The 21,497-nt window shown below is 37.2% G+C and overlaps 5 protein-coding genes and 1 long non-coding RNA gene across 8 annotated transcripts; all 6 read right to left on the bottom strand.

Moving 5' to 3' along the window:
• Nucleotides 1–6: 6 nt before the first annotated feature.
• LOC110227220 (polyubiquitin) lies at nt 7–2,033 on the bottom strand. The gene has a single exon (XM_021020802.1). The coding sequence runs from the start codon at nt 1,433–1,435 to the stop codon at nt 695–697; it is 741 nt and encodes a 246-aa protein (XP_020876461.1). The 5' UTR covers nt 1,436–2,033; the 3' UTR covers nt 7–694.
• Nucleotides 2,034–2,908: 875 nt separating this feature from the next.
• LOC9308854 lies at nt 2,909–4,417 on the bottom strand. Of its 2 annotated transcripts, XM_021020815.1 has the most exons (3): nt 4,081–4,417; nt 3,127–3,995; nt 2,909–3,074 (listed from the first exon to the last, which is right to left on the bottom strand). In XM_021020815.1, the coding sequence occupies exons 2-3, from the start codon at nt 3,647–3,649 to the stop codon at nt 3,052–3,054; spliced, it is 546 nt and encodes a 181-aa protein (XP_020876474.1). In that variant the 5' UTR covers nt 3,650–3,995; nt 4,081–4,417; the 3' UTR covers nt 2,909–3,051. The 2 variants fall into 2 exon arrangements, with proteins under 2 accessions (XP_020876474.1, XP_020876473.1); XM_021020814.1 differs by having other exon boundaries at nt 2,909–3,995.
• Nucleotides 4,418–4,651: 234 nt separating this feature from the next.
• Nucleotides 4,652–7,442, bottom strand: LOC9308853. The gene is made up of 2 exons (XR_002331024.1): nt 5,193–7,442; nt 4,652–5,098 (listed from the first exon to the last, which is right to left on the bottom strand). It is a non-coding gene; the product is annotated as an uncharacterized LOC9308853 (long non-coding RNA).
• Nucleotides 7,443–8,637: 1,195 nt separating this feature from the next.
• Nucleotides 8,638–10,651, bottom strand: LOC9308852. Its single transcript, XM_002872737.2, has 3 exons — nt 10,494–10,651; nt 10,233–10,409; nt 8,638–9,957 (listed from the first exon to the last, which is right to left on the bottom strand). Exons 1-3 carry the CDS (start codon nt 10,575–10,577, stop codon nt 8,638–8,640), a joined length of 1,581 nt encoding a protein of 526 aa, XP_002872783.1. The 5' UTR covers nt 10,578–10,651.
• Nucleotides 10,652–11,867: 1,216 nt separating this feature from the next.
• Nucleotides 11,868–12,975, bottom strand: LOC110227214 (RNA polymerase II degradation factor 1). Its single transcript, XM_021020786.1, has 2 exons — nt 12,911–12,975; nt 11,868–12,837 (listed from the first exon to the last, which is right to left on the bottom strand). The coding sequence occupies exons 1-2, from the start codon at nt 12,911–12,913 to the stop codon at nt 11,923–11,925; spliced, it is 918 nt and encodes a 305-aa protein (XP_020876445.1). The 5' UTR covers nt 12,914–12,975; the 3' UTR covers nt 11,868–11,922.
• A 171-nt stretch (nt 12,976–13,146) lies between these two features.
• On the bottom strand, nt 13,147–17,825 carry LOC9310934 (protein STRUBBELIG-RECEPTOR FAMILY 3). 2 transcript variants are annotated; one of them, XM_021020709.1, is made up of 18 exons: nt 17,621–17,825; nt 17,409–17,510; nt 17,165–17,332; nt 16,861–16,990; nt 16,700–16,771; nt 16,550–16,615; nt 16,389–16,460; nt 16,243–16,314; nt 16,093–16,164; nt 15,944–16,009; nt 15,787–15,852; nt 15,284–15,714; nt 14,833–15,203; nt 14,475–14,746; nt 14,254–14,392; nt 14,019–14,155; nt 13,780–13,936; nt 13,147–13,693 (listed from the first exon to the last, which is right to left on the bottom strand). In XM_021020709.1, exons 3-18 carry the CDS (start codon nt 17,268–17,270, stop codon nt 13,592–13,594), a joined length of 2,331 nt encoding a protein of 776 aa, XP_020876368.1. In that variant the 5' UTR covers nt 17,271–17,332; nt 17,409–17,510; nt 17,621–17,825; the 3' UTR covers nt 13,147–13,591. The 2 variants fall into 2 exon arrangements, with proteins under 2 accessions (XP_020876368.1, XP_020876369.1); XM_021020710.1 differs by lacking the exons at nt 16,700–16,771; nt 16,861–16,990; nt 17,165–17,332; nt 17,409–17,510; nt 17,621–17,825 and having other exon boundaries at nt 13,526–13,693; nt 16,546–16,609.
• Nucleotides 17,826–21,497: the final 3,672 nt, after the last annotated feature.

Raw genomic sequence — 21,497 nt, 5'->3', positions numbered from 1 at the left:
TAAGCGATGTGGGACGATTTGATATTGTTCACAGCTTTAATGGGCCAATTTCTGATTCACTTATGACCCATTAACATCATTGACTACATACTAAAAGGCCCATTTACTGATTCTTTCAAGAAGACGCTTATTAAATTGGATAGATGATGTGGGAGTTTTAGTCTTTTAGACAACGTTAACAGCTTAAATGGGCTTGTTTTTACTTAGGCTTCTTTCTGATTTATGCGTAGAGGATGAGAAACGACGCCGTTGGCTGTGTGTAACGTTTAGCTTTAACATTCAATGTCTAGATTTACAGTTTTATCAGAAAAATTCGAATCTTTTGCAAGAATTGTCTTTAAAATTCATGTCAACAATCACCTATCAAGATATCATTTCTTCGACCGAGTTTGACGATGGAGATTGCTCTGTTTGAACCGTCACAGTCGAATCTTCGATGATCTGTTCTGTTGAGTTTGACGGTGGAGGAGATTGCTCCATTTTATGATCAAGAGAGAAGAAGTGTTGAAGACGAGAATTATGAATAATCTTGCATTATGAAAAGTGAATCTTTATCGCTAATTTCGAAAATATGTAACTAAACAAGAACTCTGTTTCTCTTCTTTAAACAACAACGATATTGGTAATTACATGTCGTAAGCATATTTGCAGAAAGCTATGAACTTTGATCAAAGCAAGAAAACTTGAAGAAAGACTAAATAGAAGATGATAGCTCGCTGAGAATCTCAATTGTATCGCCGTCAACAACAAGGTTCCGCTCGAATGACTTAGATTCGATCAATGGTATCGCACTTTCTACTAAGTAAAACCTTTCTTGAGGCAGATCTAACTCACCCCTCTCTTGCATCTTAACCAGCTCTTTCCTCAGTTCGTCAACGTTATCATCTGCGTCAACCTCTACTTTAATTATCCTGGGATCATCTTCATATGGCTTCACATATACTGTCAGTTTCATCGGGCTGGGGTTGATCTTCTTTTCCACAGGAAGGACCTCTTTGGCTGAGTTTGACGGTGGAGTCTGCTCGGTGGTTTGAACTACTTGCTTCCCAACCGTCACAGTTGGCGAATCTTGAGGGGCAAGTAACTCATCAAGTGAATATGCCGGTCTTGATGAAAATTCATTCTTGATTCTCCTCGCCATCACCTTCGTGATCTTTTTGCCTGTCGCTGAATCTATAAGCATTTGATCGTTGTTCTGATTAGGATTATCCTCGGGAGAGATGTAGAGAAGGAGACGAGAGTCGAAGAGGAGCTGGCAATCAAACTTATCAACATGATCTTGAAGAACCTTGCCTTGGAAGTAAAGGGTTTGTTTTGCAACAGGGATACCTTGAGACTTCTCGATCTTTTCTTTTATCGTTAACACTGTCTCCCAGAAATCAACATTAATGGAGAACGTTGAGCCACTCAGAGTATCGATGATCACGTCCATCATTGTATCAATGGTGTTTGAAGATCAGTAGAGAGAGAGAGACTTTTGAAGAAGAGAGAAAGAGAAAGCGATGATTTTTGTGACGAATGTTTTGTTTATTCGTAATTTGGTTTTATATATCACTAGTCAAAGAATTGTAACCGTCGATTGCTCTCCTAACAGATATGATCCAACGGTTGATTTAAGCGTTCTTGAAATGGGTTAAAAACGCAGCGTTTTAAATTAAAAATAGTATCCGGCCCATTAACCCGACAAATTTGACCCGTCTCTTGTGTAAAAGTAGTATCCGGCCCATTCTTCTGCGTAAAAATCGAAATGCGTTGAAACGCTGCGTTTTGTTGGAAAATTTTAGATCCCGCGGCGGGATTCCCGCCCTTTTTTTTTTTTTTTCATCAGATTCCCGCCCATTCATTATTCGCAGGGTGTTGTTTTAAAGCAAATTAGTAATGTGATTTTTTTTTTTGGGTTTTAGTATTTGAATAAAGCAAGAAATTTTACTGGCTTTTGCCCTGTTTTGTCAACAAAGATTTAACATATCTTTATACTTGTTTCTGTAAGGCCACATCATTAAAGAATATATAAGAAATGGGAATTAGACCATCTGATCGTAATAAAAGGCCCATTTACTGATCCTTAGAGCATCTTCAATGGGGGTTTCTAAACATGATCCTTAATAAATAATAAAATATATATATTATTTAAATATTAGATGGGTACCTTAAATTCGAAGAAACTTAGTTCAATTTAAGGTATCCATAATTAAAAAATATTATTTATCTATACATACACTTTAATTTTATTTAAGAAACCTATGTTTAGAAACCTCCATTGAAGTTGCTCTTAGATTCTGAAAAGAGAAAGCGAGAAACATCGTCGATGTCGATGGTACTAGAGAAGTAGAGATAGTCCTAGAGACAGAGAAACAAAATAAATTAATTTAAAATTCAACGTTCGATTTACATTTTCAATAGAAAAATTCGAAACTTTTGCGAGAATGGTAATCAAAATCATGTCAATAGTCGTTGTTGAGAAGTGCAAATCAGCAATCAAAGCTGCTCCTTTGGACCTCTTCTATGTAATACTGGCCGTCCAAATTCCAATCATATAAATCGACCGATGAAAAATCTGATATTGTATTGGATAACAATGATGATATTAGTTTTTGAGGATTGAGGAGACGACAATGTCTCTGCTTCCGATCTTGTAGAAGGAATTTACTCTGTTTTTGTACTTCTTGTTTCTTGTGCAACAAGTTTTCATTTATTGACTTGCACTCATTCTTCTCTTCTGCATTTGTTTGTCTAATATTACCAAACATATTGAAATTGACTTGCTAAACCAATCGTTTAAAAAGAGAAAATCTTTCTTCTTCATTTTTCTTTTTGAATAGTTTTTGACTAATTAAACAGTTTATCAACCTTTCATAAGCTTTAAGAAATTACACAAATTGGGAATTCTAAAAAGGGAAACTTTAAGACTAGAGTGAACTTTTAATCTTCAGTGAAAAGTATGGAAATTGATTACGTGTTGTTCCACACTTAAAGAATATATATCTTTGACTAAATAGTCATCACCACCAGTTCATTTACAGTTACCAAAATCAACCCGAGAGAGTTTTATTAAAACGAAAAACTTGAAAATCATGTCAAGAATCGTTTACCTAGGCTGCTGCTAGCCTTGTTCAGAAGATAATCCTTGAAACTGCGTTGGCTGTTGCGTTTGAGGTACACGTTGCAGCATTTGTAGATTCAGCTCAGGCCGTGCTTGTCGTGAGTTGAAATAGTTCTGACCTATAGCAAATGATCTTGGCTGTCTTCTTGGGGCATTCCAGAATTTCAGGTCAGCCACTAAATGTTGATAAAAGTTATGATGGTCAGCCATTGAATGTTGATATGGGTTCATTATCGAATCCTTGACCATCTGGTTAGCCACTGGAAGCTGCTGATATGTGTTCTGAAGTCGCCATGGTGCATAGTTGGGATCTTCTAATGCAGTCCCTCGAATCTGGTTAGCCACTGGAAGCTGCTGATATGTGTTGTTATTAGGGCTCCATGGTGCTGCATTGGGAGAAAGTTGACTCTGCATACCAATAGGTTGTCTGATATTGTTTCGATCACTTGTAGACGATGTTGATCCACTTCTACTAATCTGACTAACCCTTGGATTCTGATGACCTAATCCAGCATTTTCTCTAGAAGGCATCATCACTTGAGACATTTCAGACTCAGAACGATTTCGATTCTGATTTGTGTTATGAGGGCTCCATGGTGCTGCATTTGGAGAGAGTTGGTTGGTTTTTGTTTCGATCACTTGTAGACGATGTTGATTCACGGTTTGGTCTTGTGAGTTGCTGTCGCAGGTTCATCGTTTGATCCCTCGTAGCAATTAGATTAAGCCTTGGATTCTGATGTGAAGGCTGAGTAATAAGACTACAAGTTTCTTCGTGGCTCTGTATTTCTCTGTTTTCAGCTTCTTCTCTATGGTCTGACAACCCAAAAAATCTATCATAAAACCTCTCGATCTCATGAAATCTATAGTATAAATCACATTCCTCATCAGATTCCTGCCAAGATTTAAGAACCAAGATTTCATATTTAAGCATCTATCTTACTTACTTGCGAATTAAGTAAACCGGGAATAGTATCTACCTTGCGATCATCTTCTTTATCACCTACCCTCCTTATCTCGCCAGATTCACTACTGTCACGGTTTCTTGAAGAAGAAGTATATGTTTTCTTGGTGGCCTCGTTAATGGCGGAACAAGAAGCAGAGTCTTTCAGTTGTGGTTTTCGAGCGAAAACATCATCACAAAGCTCCGGATTTATCTTAGCCGACTCTTCTTCAAGATTCGAATCTCTGTCCTCTTCGAGAAAACAGGTATGGGTGACATCAAAATAAAGAAAGCCATTTGGGAAGTTTTTCATATATTCGGGATCATCTCGTGGTTCCGGCTCAGCCATGTCGCAAGAGAAAAAGAGAGAGAGAGAGAGAGAGAGAGAGAGAGAGAGAGAGAGAGAGAGAGAGAGAGAGAGAGAAAGACGAAGAATTAACGAACAAGAGAAAATGAAAGAAATTAAAATAGGCGCCATGCTTTTATACTCAATATCAACAAGGAAGGAAAATTTTAATCCGTTTGGTTCGGTTAAGTCCGTTTGGTTCGGTTAAGTCCGTTTGTTTCAAGTGAATATCCTATAACAAGCACAATTTCACAGAATCAAGGAAACAAAACATAGAGCAAGTTCTATAAACTTTTTAAATACAAAACACAGAGCAAGTTCTATAAACTTTTTAAATACAAATTCAAAGATTGATTTAAATATAAACATACACCATTTTACAGTAGAAGTTTCATATAAACCGAGACTGATTTAAGATTCATAGAAACCAAAACTCCCTACCAATTGAAAGCACGGACATTGATCTTCTTCTCGTTGCCAATCCACTAGCAACCGGAAACACAAAAGGCCTCGTCTTTGCTGCAAAATCAAGTTAAGGTTATGACTGTGTTTATGGCTTAGCTTTAGTTGCCCTTTATTGTTGTTGTGACTGAGAATTGAACATCTCACTGGTGAAGTAAATGCTTCTTTGCAATTCAGTCTGCCATGAATAGATTCCTCAGTTGAAATCTGGTGCTCCATATCCATAATTAGAGGCTAGAAGTTGGTCCTGATAAATGATTATGATGATAAAAAAAGAGTTAGTTGTTTTGGATCTTGAAGACTGAAATGGTGAAACCATAGAAGTTACCATAAGAAGTTACTTGTTTAGTCCTTTTTGACTCACAGGGCCAAAACCACATTCTGAGACAAGAACACTCAGATTAGATACCCGTCAAGTAAAACATTGGCTAACTTCTTCAATGGTACATAGCTTCATCAAATGTACTCATTCCCCCTCAATTCCAAGACCTTTTCAAATGTGATTCTACGAAGTAATCATTTGTTACTTCTGAGTTTAAAGCTAAAACATATGTAACGGCAATTAATCCACCACATAAAAACCTTCCTGTCCAATTGGATATAAGACTCAGTCTAGCTTTAATAAGAGTAACCAAAACTTGCTAGAAATGGAGAACATCTATTTCTGTCTCTGAAAACTAAAACCCCTAAACCCTAAACGTGTATCTTCACTCTCGCTAATGGGTCTCTGATTCACACCAGCTAGTCCTAGACACTATCCTAAAAACCTTTTTTCCCATCCAATGAATAAAATTGATCAAGACAGGTGACAAATGTCAGATAGTATATCCAAAAATTGTCTCTTCAACCCCTAACCAGCATCAAAGTCTTGATCTTTTTGTACAAATAAACACAAGGCATTACTAAAGAGATTGACCAAAACCAATTCAAGGGTTGACAGAATTTCAGAAACTCAAGAACCCGAAAAGGAAATGGAACCAATAGAATTTTTGCAGAAACATTGGGAAAATTACAAACCACTAATAGCTAGCTTACTTATAAAGCATAAAAAAAAACCAATGCATCAACGGCAATGTAATGACCTAATCGAGTTGAAGAATCGAACTGAGAACAAAAAAATGCATAGAGTATCATCAAAACAAGTCCTTGGAAAACGAAAATATTGCTGCAGAAGATATTAGGGCAATGCACAAATCTATTTGACAACAAACGTTGGAACAAAACAACAACAACGATAATTTGGTTTCATAATCGATCAGGAAAACTTTGTAGCATAAGTTATTACGGTAAAAGAGATTTAAAACATTAAGATATATTTCGTAATTGAGAAATTGAAAACTCATTGGACAGCGAACATCAAATCAAAGCTGCAATAGCTAAAAATACAAAACTGGAGATAGATCTAGGGTTACACATTCATCAGAATTTTGGGTCAAAAAAAATTTGGACCATTTCTCGATTTATGCGTGTCATCCTTGCGCAGGGGCCATGCTAATCTTCTCTGTATCGTTCCAATTTTATCGGATGTCCCCGAAGGGACAATCACTCTTCCGACTCTAACCATATATAAACGCAGCTTCGGCTACTGTTCTAAGCGATGTGGGACGTTTGACAACGTTAACAGGTTAAATGGGCTCAATTATTATAAGGCCTATTTCTATTTCTACTTCGGCCCATTAACATTGTTTCTAGTACTTATTAGGCTTCCTTCTGATTATGCGTAGAGAATGAGAACGACGCCGTTGGTTTTGTGTAACGTTAGCTTTAAATTGTCAATGAGCAGTTGTTGGGTTATAGAGTTTGGTTTATGCACACAAAAAAAAATAAAAGACTTTGGTGGTATGTTGTTAAATGTTACTAATATTTCATTTGGGGAGAGAACATTTTTTTTTTTTTTTTTTTTTTGACATCTGTGATTCTATTTTCCTTCAATTCAAGACCTTTTCAAATATGATTCTACCAAGTAATCATTTGATTCTATTTTCCATCTCTGAAAACTGAAACCCCTAAACCCTAAACGTGTATCTTCACCGTTGCTAATGGGTCACTGATTCACACCAGCTAGTCCTAGACACTATCCTCATTACCTAAAAACCCTTTTTCCCATCCAATGAATCATATTGATTCAAGACAGGTGACAAAAATGTCAGATAGTATATCCAAAAATTGTCTCTTCAACCCCTTACCAGCATCAAAGTCTTGATCTTTTTTTTGTACAAATAAACACAGGATATTACTAAAAGACTGACCAAAACCTATTAAAGGGTTGACAGAAATTCAGAAACTCAGTAGAGATTTTGCAGCAGAAATTGGGGAAAATTAAATGAAAATTACAAACTCCCAATAGCTAGCTTATTTATAAAGTTGATGAGAGCATCAAAAAACCAATGCATCAACTACAATGTAATGACTTAACCGAAACCAAACTGAGAACGAAGAAATGCATAGAGTTTAATCAGAACAAGTCCTTGGAAAAAGAAAAATTGCTGCACAAGATAATATTAGACCAATGCAGAAATCTATGTGACAGCAAACGTTAGAACAGAACAACAACTCCGTCGTCACCTCTCAGCTCTCTCTCTCGCGGTTCTCTCAGCTCTGTTTTTTTTTTTTTTTTGAATCTAATGTTAAATTATATTCAAAAGAAAAAATATTCGTTTGTACAACTAGTGCAACATGTCGATGAAAATAAATTAAATATATAACTTAGAACTGAATTGGTCAAAACAGTCTTCTTAAGTTCGGGAGTTGATCCAAGCTTGGTAGGCTTCGTCGTATCTCCTATCTCCTAGTAGACGAATTGCCGAAATCTGATTCCTTATTTGCTTATCAATCCACCCCGTGATCTGTTCCGCCGTTTGTGGGTTTTCGCCATGTTTTCTTCCATTCCTTTCTCTCCAAATCGTGTAAACCACCACTTGAAGCACATATTTGATGAGAAAATCCTCCACTTTCTCAAGTTGATTTTCCGAAACATACTCAACTAGAAGAGACCAGTTGGTTGTGTATCGTGCCTTTAGAAGTCCCTTAGCCAACGCTGCCCAAATCAAAGAGCTATAATGACAATCAAAGAAAAGGTGATCACGAGTCTCCAAGTTGTTTTGACAAAAAACACATGTGCCCGCTGCTCCACCCTTCCATTTACTCAGCTCTGTTTTCTTCTGATTCTGCGTGTTGCTGTTCGATATTTCTTTGATTCTCATTCGGTTTTACACAAAGTGGGCATTGTAAAAAGAGTCTTTTAAACGACTATAGTGAACTTTCCACTGAAAGGTAGAGAGATTTGGAGATGAGAAACGATTTGATGACCTAAACGATTATCCCGAGGAAAGCGACTATCTAATTCCTTCTTTGATCGCATCTTGTGTATTGAAACCATAGATTCTATGTTTTGTTTTGAAGATTGAATCTTATAGACTTTGATGGGTTTTGGTTATTGATGGGTTTGTTTAAAAATCAGATCTTTGTGAATTTAAAAGATTCCCATTTTCATCTTATTAAACGAATAGCTTCAACGTTTATGAATCTCTAAGAAATTTCACAAAATTGGGCATTCTAAAAAAGAGATCTTTAAGACTAGTAGAGTCAAGAGTGAACTTTTAAGTATCGAAATTGAAACCATTTGTTTAGGACTTCATAATGAAGAAAACTTTGGTATTACTCTTGCTTGTTCAGATTTTTTTCAATGCTAAACAGTCATCATCACCAGTTTATTTACAGTTACCAAAATCAACCCAAGAGAGTTTTAGCTAAAAGATAAACTTGAAAACCATGTCAAGAGTCGTTTTACCTAGGCTGCTGCTGATCTTGACCTTGTTCAGAAGATGGTCCAGCGTTAAAACCTTGAGACTGCGTTGGCTGTTGCGTTTGAGACGGAAGTTGCAGCATTTGTTGAATTTGATTCTGCTCAGCTTCGGTGTTAGCCATTTGATGTTGATATAAGTTCTGCGGGTTAGCCACTGGATGCTGATACGGGTACATCATCGAATGCTGCATTTGCCTCATTTGCCCTGGCATTGGATTGGTCATCTGGTTAGCTGATGGATGCTGAGGATATGTGTTCTGAAGACTCCATGGTTCATAGTTGTGATGTTCTAATGCAGGCCCTCGAATCTGGTTAGCCACTGAAAGCTGCTGATATGTGTTCCGAGGTGCTGCATCTAGAAAACGTTGTCGCTCCATACCAATAGGTTCCCTGAAATTGTTTCCATCACTTGTAGACGATGTTGATCCATGGTTTGGTCCTCTGAGTTGCTGCTGCAGGTTCATCGTTGGACCACTCCTAACAATCTGATTAAGCCTTGGATTCTGATTGTGATGTGAAGGCTGATATATTGGTACTGGCTGCAGCACTGGAGCTGTGGAAGAGATCGATCTTTGTGCCCTATCACAGTGATTGTATCTCCTCGGATTAAGCCATGGTCTATGCTGGTCATCATAAGCTTGAGAAAACGTTCCTTCTTGTCGAGCATTAAGCCGCTGCACTGGAGCTGCTGAACTAGGATGCTGAGGATATGTGTTCTGAAGACTCCATGGTTCATAGTTGCGATGTACTAATGCAGGCCCTCGAATCTGGTTAGCCACTGAAAGCTGCTGATATGTGTTCCGAGGTGCTGCATCTAGAAAACGTTGTCGCTCCATACCAATAGGTTCCCTGAAATTGTTTCCATCACTTGTAGACGATGTTGATCCATGGTTTGGTCCTCTGAGTTGCTGCTGCAGGTTCATCGTTGGACCACTCCTAACAATCTGATTAAGCCTTGGATTCTGATTGTGATGTGAAGGCTGATATATTGGTACTGGCTGCAGCACTGGAGCTGTGGAAGAGATCGATCTTTGTGCCCTATCACAGTGATTGTATCTCCTCGGATTAAGCCATGGTCTATGCTGGTCATCATAAGCTTGAGAAAACGTTCCTTCTTGTCGAGCATTAAGCCGCTGCACTGGAGCTGCTGAACTAGGACCACCCAGATATTGCTGCAAGTGTCTTGATTCCTCTGCAGAAGCTTGATACTGCATTCCAGAAACTATGTTTGAAAATGCCATCTTCTTTCTTGAGTTGCTTGTTTCTTCTTCACCCATAAGCTTTCTCTTTCCCCTATCAACCTGCATATTACAATCCAGTTAGGTTTTAAAAAAATGTAACATTCAAGCCATCTACACGACCCAGAGGATATTAACAATGATTCAGGTTCAGCAGGAGGCATAGCGTGATTACCAAATTTTCACAATTAAGCAATATTAACTAAAAAAAATAAGCGTGTAACTCAAGCATGCAATTGTTGTCAAATCAAAACAGAGTTTATGTATAAACTCTGATAACTGGAGATAAACCCAGATCGTATTAAACGTCTTACATACTTGCAAATTCGTATCTTTACCTTGGGATCATATCCATCATTATGGTCGTCTTCTTCAGCTACTGTTTTTAACTCTCCTGTTTCACTACTTTCACCGTTTCTTGAAGATGGAGAATCTGTTTTCTTGTTGGCTTCATTAATGGCGGAAGAAGAATCCGACACAACAGAGACAATTGGCCTTTGAATGGGAGGAGGATCCTACAAGTATTTAATAAGCATATATTAGTTTCTTGCTGATCAAGCAACCTAGAACGGAAGAAGAGTTAAAGAATCCCTTAACACCTTAAGTAACCCATCATCTTCTTCTTCTGGATCAAAATTTATGCCACCAAGAATGGAAAGAGTGGAGTTCGGGTTATCATCCATGGCAATACAGAGAGAGACGAAGGAGAAAATGAGAGACGAAGCAGAGAGACGAGAGAAGAAAAATAGAGAGAGAGAGAGAGGGAGAAGAAGAATTAATGAAGACGAGAAAATGAAAGCAATTAAAAAATGCTCCATGGTTTTATACTCAAGAAAGAAATAGTAATCACAAAATCGGATCCGATTAGTTCGGTTAAGTCCGGTTTATTGGACCTCACTTCAATTAGTAATTACAATTGTTTCAAGTGAGAATATCCTATAACAAGCACAGAGCAAGTTCTATAAACTTTTTAATACAAACAAATTCAAAGATTCGAGTACACATTTGATAGTAGAAGGTTTCAACGAACAAAAGTTATACAAACAGAGACTAATTCAAGATTCACAAAAACCGAAACTCCCCAGTCCCCACTAGTTGAAAGTAAGAACATTGATCTTCTTCTCCGGATTAAATCCACAATGTTGCTGCTGAATAACTTGGGGAAACTCACTGAGACCAACTATGCCCTCCAATGGGTTCGTTTAAATGGTTTTGACCTACAAATGTAACTAAAGGCTCTGTTAATCCTGGATGCTGCATCTGATTCGACCTTAGAATAATATGATATCGTATTGGATAATGATGATATGGGTATGGAAGAGACAGCCATGTTTCTACTTCTGATCTTGTAGGAGCCAGCACACAGTTTTTATTCTTCTTGTTACTTGTGATACACGATTTTGTTCCTTCACTTCTTCTCTTTGTTGCCTTCTTCTTCTGCAGTTGTTTTTGTTTATCTAATACCTGTTAGTTAAAAGAAGAGATATTCTCGGAGCTTTCACTTTGATTTTACTCCCCAAGTTATCTCCAATACATTGTGACTTGTTTTCTCACGCTCTCTTAAACGTGAAACGGGCACATTCAGTTTCTGTCTCTGAAAACCTTAAACCCTAAAAACGTGTCTCTTCACCCTCGCTAATGAGAGGGTCCTATCACTTTCTTCATTCCCTAAAACCCTTTTTGCTATCCAATGATTGAAATTGATTCAGACAGAAGATACAAATCGTCTATTCAAGACCTAATCAGCGTCAAAGTCTTTTATACATACAAAAACCATGATATCACTGCAAAGAAAATGACCAAATTGAGATTTAGAGATTTTGCTACAGAATTGAGACAAGTACTTCAACCAAAAACGATAGCTAATTAATAAAAGATGGCCTTAAAAGTTGAATAAGAAAATTAAAAAAAAAAAAAAAAAAAACACACAAAGCTTCAGCTGATCTAGACAGAACAGTCATGTGAGAGTAGAAAAAAGGGTTCAAAATAGATATCAAGAATCGTTTTACTTAGGCTTCTGCAGTTGTGCTAGTATCGACCTCTCCCACCACGGTACGAAGATGGTCCAGCGTCATACAGCTGAGACTCCATTATTGTGGGCTGCGTTTGGGGATTGAAATCCATCTCCGATCCAAACTGTTGTTGGTTGTGATAGTTCAGATTTACACCAAACGATCCTGACGGTCCACCTTGTACTACTGTTGACATCTGACCACTCAAATACTGCTTCAGGTACCCAACCAGATCTGCTACTAGCATCAGAGATTGGTTTGGGATAATCTCAGCAGGTCTTATGAAATTCTGCTGCTGGTTGTACATCATTGGAGCTTGGTTTTGGACTAGATTTGGGATAATGCCCATTTGGTTCTGCTGACTACTCTCATGTCTCATGAATTGCTGGTGCTGCATCATTGGAGCTTGCCTTGGGAAAAGATTAATGCCCATTTGGTTCTGCTGGTTGGTCTCAGGTCTCACGAATTGCTGCTCTTGCTCGTACATCATTGGTTGATATTGCTGCTCTTGCTGGTTGGTCTCAGGTCTCATGAATATCTGCTCTTGCTGGTACATCATTGGTTCATATTGCTGCAAACAAAATATTCGGTTTTCATAATGATATGAAGTCCTTCCCAAAACTTCCATTGGGCCGCACTCACCTTCTTCTTCAATTAAGTCAAACTCATATCCGGTTGGATAATGAAATCTCTTGTACAGATCCTCTTCCTCAATATGTTGTGTAAATTCCTCAATGAACGAGAGACCTATACTTTGAGGGACTTGCATCTCTGAATCCGCCAATCTCACAATATAGTGAGGATTTGTTAAAGATCCAAAGAAATACCCATCCACACGACCCAATGGGGCTTTTGTTTCAGTGATCAAGAGCGTAGCACCTACATTCAAAGGTTTGTGATCTCCCTTGTTCTTAACTACCAAAAACAGTACCTGTAATGACAAATTAGGTTTAAACGCAAGCATGCTGAGACAATAATAATATAAGTTCTCCTGAGAAGATTACCATATTCACAACTCCAACAGGAACAATGGGTGGCTTGATGCGCTTCTGGTTACGGGTTTCATTGAGGAGATAGCTGCATATATATATATCTCTTAGGTACTAATATTATTTGTTTTTGTTTAGTACTTATCCTCCAAGATATTCTTAGATTCTATTGAATCCTGTAACTAACAAGGACTGTTCCTCTTAGTTTGGTTTAGTCCGGTTTTTGGTATGGTTTATTGAACATCCGTTGATTAGTAAGTAGAATTTTTCGGATAAATTACAGGTACAAATACACAAAGTCATACACATACTAAAAGAATATAACACAGAGCAAGTTCTATGAGCTTTAAGTAAAACAAGTTCAAAGAATCGAGTAAACACACCATTTTACAGTAGAGGTCTTCAACCAACAAATATTACTAACATAGATGATTCAAGATTCACAAAAATAAACTCTGCACCAATCGAATCATCCCCCATTGGAAGCAAGCCACATTGATCCTTTTCCTTAGAGTCAATTCACATGAAACAAGCCTCTTCTTGGCTGTAGAATCAGCTTAAGCCTCCTCCTGAGGTTTTGACTTTTTTTTATGTGTCTGGTTTAGTTCCCTATGTTATTGTTTCTGAGAACTGAACATCTCTTGTTTCCACGAATTCACAGAGATGATCCGATAAAAAATGCTTCTTTACAATTCACTAGTCTGCGGTAGAATCACCCGAACCATGACGTTCTCTTCTGATCATATCTAGTAGATCTTGAACAACTTCTGACATCAATGGTCTGAATTCTGGTTCAGACTAGAAAAGAAAAAAAACTCTTTTGGTAAAGCAAACACAATCACAAGCATCTAACCACAGTTTCTAATTGTCAGTATGTGCTTTACCTGAACACACCGGGAAATTATATCAGCAAAGTGTGACAACGACTTTGCAGGGTATTGTCCATTGAGAGATGGATCAACCATTTTCCCTAATGCATCAATATCGTGAAGCTGAGGGATTGCCCACCTCACCAAGAACTGCTCTCCTCTACTCCGGTCCCTATAATCAACTCATTGATAATGAATACACACTTAACCGTAAACAAATAAACTATGCAAGTAAAACAAAGTGACATGCATACCTATCGTAGGACATTCTGCCCGTCAAGAGTTCTAACATAACAACACCAAAACTATATACATCACTCTGCCATGTATAGATTCCAGAGTCGAACTCTGGAGCTCCATATCCGTAAGCGGCTAGCAATTGTCCTGATAACTGATTATTATTATAAGAAACAGTTTAGTTTTACATCTTGAAATCTGTAGAGGGTAAAAGCCATCAGAATCAAGCTCATGGGTGTTAAGTACTTTTACCTGACTCACAGAGCCTGATGATATTAGTGGGGCCAAACCACAATCTGAGACAAGAACACTCAGGTCATCGTCAAGTAGAACATTGGCTGATTTGAAGTTTCTGTGTATGATAGGTGGTTCACACACCTCATGCAAGTACCTTGAAAGCATTAACAAAAGTTAGCAAACGGGTAGAAAACACGGTTGGACACTTACATTTTGAGGTAAATAAAAGAGCTTACTCAAGAGCTCTAGCAGCTCCAAGTGCTATACTGACACGGGTATTCCACGAAAGTTTCTTCTTGAATTCATCGTCTGAATGCAACCCGTCTTGTAACGTACCGTTACTGCAATATTCGTAGACCAATAGTCTTTGATCATGCTCAGCACAGTAACCCACAAGTTCAACGATATTGGAGTGGCGAATCCTATCTATATTGTTCACTAGTTCGATAAATTCATGATCCTGTTGTTGTTCAGAAGCCCTTTTGTCCAACTTCTTGACAGCAAACAACTGTAAAGGACAAAATTAAAGATAAAAGATTCAAAACCAAAGCAGAGTTTCTGAGCCTGAAAATGTTTAAATCAAGTGCATAATACCTTTCCATTGGGAAGCCGGGCCCTATAAACACTCCCGAGCATGCCTGAGCCAATGAGATTTTCCTGAGCGAAGCTTTCTGTGTATTGTTGAAGAGATGCAATAGAGTAGTGCTTCACAGAAGTTAAGGGTAAGCGTTTAGGGGAAGGTTTCTTAACGGGTCTTTCGGGTGATATAATTGGCAGAACGGTGACCTTCTCAGCCAAAGGAGGAGGTGGTGGTGGTGGAGGAGGTGGCGGAGGAGGAGGCATCAACATTGAAAAGTCAATATCTTGACTTTCCTGTCTTGATATAGGCGCAGGTCTCCGCAGCCTCTCAAGGTCATGTAAAACCTTTGGTTCCTCTCCAGCTTTCTTGAAGGGTTCCCTTTGAACTGTTCATAAGCACAATCCCAGCATTACTTAACGAATGAGAGTAGGAACCAATAGCTAAAGTTACAAACTTCAATCTCACCTTTTTCAGATCGAGCAGGTGGTGGCGGTACTGGAAGCCCATTTTCCAGAGCATTCTCTCTGCTTCCTCTATCAGCACCAACTTGATGCGGTTTGAAGACTCTGTTAGCATGTTCTCTTCGTCTTGCACATTTTGGCAACAGCAAGAGTATTGCCAAAACCAGAATTATGAAGACGAGGACGCCAGCGAATGCAATAAGGATTATCCTTTTAGTATGTGAAGAGTTCTTTCCCTTTGAATTCTCAGAACTCGATCCTTCAGAATCAGAAGGTCCATCAGCAACTTTCCCTCGATTCCTCTCAGTTGGAGGAGGTGGAACTCCAGAAAATGGTCGCGTTGGAGCTGGTTTTGTTGGAGACATAGACGGAGACAACGATGGTGCAGTCGAGGTGGAATTGATTGTGGTGGCATTGAACGGGTTTCCTTCATTTCTGCAACACCAATTTATTAGAACCTGAAATGCCTCCATAGTATTAGTAAACAGCAAGTTAAAGAGCACTTACAGGAATTTCGGAATGCTTAGTAATTTGTCCGGTATGGGTCCAGAGAAGAGGTTATTCTCTATGTTTCTGTTTCAAGAAGACAACAAAAACTAAGACTTTTGAAAAGTTATCACTGCTTAAGTTAAGTACTCATATTTTGTTAGAGAAAGAAACATACAAGTCTTGAAGAGGAAGGCCTTGAAGGACGTCCAGAGTTCCTGAGAGCTGATTGTTCTGAACACGTCTGCAAAACTCAGACTATCAGCTTAGTGAAGAAAGAAGCCAAAAGACATTCAACATTTTTTTTTTGTAATGAACAAAACTTACAATGTTGTAAGAGTTGACAAGTTCTCCATTGAAGGAGGCAATGTGCCGCTTAGATTGTTAGATGATATATCACTGCACAAAGATATCAGATCACAAAACAACCCATATAAACAATAACTGTTCACCAACTATAAACAAGAAGAAGCATACAGATTAATCAGGCCGACAAGGTTTTGAAACACGTCAGGTAGCTCTCCTGAGAGAAGGTTATCGTTCAAAGACCTGAAAACAAATAATATGATTCTCATCAGCACAAAGCAATGGAAAAAAAGAATTTGGGAGTAATCTGAACTTACATGTCATTCAGAAAACTCAATGTTCCTAGAGATTCTGGGATGCTTCCGGTGAACTGATTCGCTGAAAGAAAACTGCCAAAAGGTAAAGACCATTATCATACAAACTGTTCAAAGCAACAAACCCTATTAAAAAAAATATACATTGTTAGGTGTATACATACAAATGCTGCAATGTAACCGGTAAAGTAGAAGGTATGCTTCCTCCAATGCGATTGTTGCTGAAATCTCTGGAGATAACCAAATACAAAAGGTTACAAGAAATATCCAAATCAACTTGTCAAAATCGTCAAGTTTTGTGTGTCAATGCTTACATTCCCCTGATAGAAGTGAACTTAGCTAAGTTGTCACCAAGCTCTCCTTGCAAATTTGCAGCATTTACAGTTCTGTAACCATTCAAAATAGAATTAACAGAAAGATTCAATGATTTATAAGAGATAACTCAAGAGTTGTTATCTCTGAAAGACTTCCTTACATGCTTATTATATCTGAAACATTGCAGATAATGCCTTGCCAAGCTTCACCACATGGGTCTCCACCAGAAGCAATCCAACCAGGAAGAACAGGTGCGCCAAGGGCAGCGAATAATCCGTTAATTGCAGCAACTGAAGTCAATTACAACAATGCTGATTAATGCTCAGAAACACTCTGGAAGAAAATCTTAAAATCCTCAAGCAATATGCAACAGATCTCACTTTAAATTCAGTGATACAAAATGTAATCTAGAAGTAAAAATTGCAGCTTTCCCTGAGATCTTCAAGGGGAAAAAAGGTTCTTACCATCAGCAGGGTTAGTAGCAGCTAAAGAGATCGAAGGAATCCAGATCAGTAAAGACAAGAGCAGAGGAAGAAGAAGAAGACAGTAGATAGATCTCTTAGCAGCCATTGTTCCAAGTCAGAGTGGAGTTAAAAGCAACACATCAATCGAACAAAACGATGTCTACGAATCTGAAAGCGACAAGATCCATAAGAAATCAAACAAGTAGCAATCTTGAGAAGAGGAAAAAGATTACAAAAGACTTACTGGAAAAGTAGAGGGATCGTCATCAACGAGCTCAATGGTTGGTGAATTGAAACGAACAAAAAAGGTAAAGTATTGTCCTTTAAATTCCCCAAAAACCCAATCCTGAAAAAAATGCAAACTTTATGTTTTTGTTTATGTGGGTGAGAATGAGATTTAAGACGCAACGTAAGAGCTAAGGTTCAATGAACTTTCGTCGTTGAAGTAAATTTTACCCTCTCAATAATTTGACACTTGAGAATAAAGCTCGACACTCGAGGAATACTAATCAGAGAAGAAAAAGACCAAAACCCAGAACGAAAAAAGGAAACTTTTTCCTAATTTCAGCGGAAAAAGACAGAGGGACCAAAACCTGCGAATTAAGAAGAAAGAACTGGAGAAATTCAGAAATTTGGGTTTAAGAAAGAGTTAAAGTTCTTCAATACTGAAACAACTAGGAAACTGTGTTTATGGATTTGTTTAAAATTTTTATTTTAGAAACAAATTTGACTGATGCTACTATTGCTTCAGATCAGTACTAAAATCCATAATTAATTAATTAATGATAAACTCTACTTAATTAATCAATGATTTATCGTCATGATGTGTACAACTGTATCCCTATATTATGTTTGAGGACAAGTTGCGTTAAGATTCTAATCCGACCAAAAGACTTGTTTCAATACTTGTCAATTTTTAAAGACCAATAACGAGAATAATTGGATGTTAGTTTAGTTATACCGGACAATGTCTGTGTTTGGTTAATCGGTAATAACCGGTCTAAACCAGTGGTTTAGATAAAAAGTGTTGCATGATACGCTCTCGGGAAGCGCGTGGAGGAGAGACGGTGAAAAGACGTTGAAATGGTAACGGTAAATGACAAAAGTTGCCGCAAGGAAAAAGATTAGTTGGAATTGGATTCCCATTACTGTTTCCTTGCTGGCGAGTGTCACGTGTTCTTCACTGTCAGATGACGTCACTCTCGCTTCCACGTCAGCTCCTCATCCACTCCTCTTTACTCTAATTAATCCTCATGTTTAGTTCTCTTTAATCTGCCTACTTAATTATAATGATCTTAGTATTTTTTTAGTTAAAATTTTCCAAAACGTTAAACGTTTTGCAAGTACATTTATAAATTTTATTTATTTATATTACAAAATAATCATATTGTCAGATTATACATGTACTTAGGATTATTTGTTATATGAATATATATGTATTTTTATGAATACAATTAGTAAAAGTTAGGTGTTAAAAAAAATTAAAATTAAAAGTTTATAACAGAAGATAACTAATATAGTATTTTTTTAAAATTCATTTTAGGCTTTCGTAGTTACATTTTTAGCATAGAAAGCCAATGCTTATATCATTTCATTCAACATATTCTTCTCATTAATTTAATAATGTATAGTATTCCATCTTTCTTTTTGTAGTTTGGGTAAAATTTGTTGTTGATAAGTGATAACATTGGAAATTTTTGTTTCCTATATGGGATTATAGTGATCTTCATACAAGTTATTATGTGTTTTAATTGTTGATTTTCCTTTTCAATTAAAAAATTATAATAATTTCGCTTACATGGAGAGTTGGATCATGATGGGCCAACCAACAAAACCTCTGATATTTTTTTGCCTGGTTGATTATGGACCGTTGGAATGTGATCCGTGTGGAGAGAGCTCTTCTTTAAAGTAAAAAAATTGCCAATCTTGGAATTTTGCTGGACAAAAGAATAGAAAGAATAGTCAGATACGTCGATTAATGAGATTGTATAGTTCTGTTTAATCGTTAAAGAAGTTATATGTTAACAAATATATGGATGCTTCTAATTTGGGGATATTCGAGTATTTTTGATCTTTACCTCATGTGGGATTGTGCGGTATTAAACAAGATGATCGAAAATATTTTTTGATTGGTCTAATTTCTTTTCAGAATTATATATATTTTTGAATCTTGGTTGGTAAATTTTAAAATTCTTACGATCATTTTTCACGTTTGAATAATATACGCGTCGATTGCATGGCTAGAAAAATACGATCATGAGGTTCTAGCTTTTTTCATGTAAGTTTTTTGGTTGCTATACATAAAGTATGGTGCTTTGATGTAAGAAATAAAACTGGCAAACATTAAAGAGATTTGAATGTAACTTTAATTAAGGTCTCTGATGATTAACTTACTTGATAGCTACTTCATTTTAGATTTTGGTCTAATTAATGATATACTGTATAATGAATTTGAGAAAACACTTTATCTGAGGGACTTGAATTCCGTTGGTTATATATTTTCAAAATGGTGGTACAAGGTAGATGGTTTATAAATGTTTTTTTTTTTTTTTGGGTTCGTATACATATATTTGTGTGTATACTTTCTCTATACCTGACCTGTTTGAGCTGTTCCTTTTTGCTAAGAAAGTTTTGGAATTTATAACGCGATTTAAAAAATACGAAAGAAAAATATACAAAGAGTTCTAAAGGTAAGGTTAATTTTTAGGCCTAGCCTCTACGTTAGATTCATTCCAAGATCACAAAACACTATTGTTGATGATCTTGCAAGAACAGCCATAAGGTCTATGACCTCAGGCCTCTCCATATCTTTGTAACTCTATGTTCTCTTTTGAATGAAAGCTTCATTCCACGACCAAAAAAAAAAGGCCTAGCCTCTACGTTGGACAGAGTAAAAAAGCCCAAACGAGTCATAGGTATATTACTAAATTTACAAGAATGCATGTATGTGCATTTATGATAACTCTAGCAGTCAAGCAAAAAAGAACAAGCGTTGCAACTTGCAAGTACATGTATACATGAATGTTATTGACTAGAATTTATTCTGGTTAGAATGTAAAAGCAAGAAAAATGTTTCTTTCTCATTTTGTATTCTATCAATTCAATTTAGCCCACTTGTCTCTCTCTGCCTTTGCCTTTTAATGCTTGTTTGTGACATCTAATATGTTGGTTTAAGCTTGAAGGATAAACCGGAGTTTACTTAAACCGCAAGATGTCGGTTTATTGAAGAGATAAAGACTAATTCTTTAGGAGTTATCTAGAGAATATTATGTAATCCTAATTGAGTTATGATTAGGTTTAGAGGTTGTGGCTATATAAGCATATATCGAGTTGTGATATAGCTTATGAGATTAAGAGAGTTTTATGAGAGTTTATGAGTTTTTAATTTGAGAGTAGAGATTGAGAGCTTAGGTTTTGAGTTATTTTCCTAGGACATTAATAAGAGAGTTATTCTTGTTAATCTCGTGTTCTTGAAACTTTATCAAACTAGATTTGGTATCAGAGCCTAGGGTTTGATACGTAAGCGTACAGAAACACAAAGATCACGAACCATGAGTGAGATCGTTGCGATAAACAAACCAAAGGAAGGGGGGTTTTCGGCGATCCAATGTCTGATGCTGAATACCGCAAATTACACCGTGTGGGCTATGAGAATGAAAGTGGCGTTGCGTGTGCACAAAGTTTGGGAAACGATAGATCCTGGATCCGATGATATAGAGAAGAAGGACAATGACACGATTGATGATTTTGTTGATAAGATCTCAGAGATATCAACAAAGTCAGCATCATTGGGAGAAACCATTGAAGAATCAAAGATTATGGAAAAGTTTCTAAAGAGTTTGCCACGCAAGAAATACATTCACATCATTGCGGCGCTTGAACAGTTTCTTGATCTCAAGAAAACAACTTTTGAAGACATTGTAGGAAGATTAAAAACCTATGAAGAACAGATTTGTGAAGAAGAAGACTCCCAAGAGGACCAAAGCAAGCTTTTGTATGCTAACATGGACTCACAACCATATCTTGGATCTCAAGAAAGAAACAGAGGAGGAGGTCGTGGTAGATTTGGAAGAGGACGCGGAGGTGGACGTTTTGCTTACCAACAAAGAGACAAAACCAAGCTTCATGACAAAGAAGAAGAAGATGACACAGAAGAAGCTGAATCACTAATGATGCATGAAGTTGTATACTTGAATGAAAGGAATGTAGTTCCAAATAAATTTGAAACAAGTTCTGATATTGAGAATGTGTGGTATTTGGATAATGGAGCTAGCAACCATATGACGGGAATCTTAGCTTATTTCTCTAAGCTTGATGAGTCAGTCACAGGAAA

The sequence above is a fragment of the Arabidopsis lyrata genome (assembly GCF_000004255.2).
Source record: "Arabidopsis lyrata subsp. lyrata unplaced genomic scaffold ARALYscaffold_6, whole genome shotgun sequence".
Lineage (NCBI taxonomy): Eukaryota > Viridiplantae > Streptophyta > Magnoliopsida > Brassicales > Brassicaceae > Arabidopsis > Arabidopsis lyrata.
This window is presented reverse-complemented; position numbering and strand designations above follow the sequence as displayed.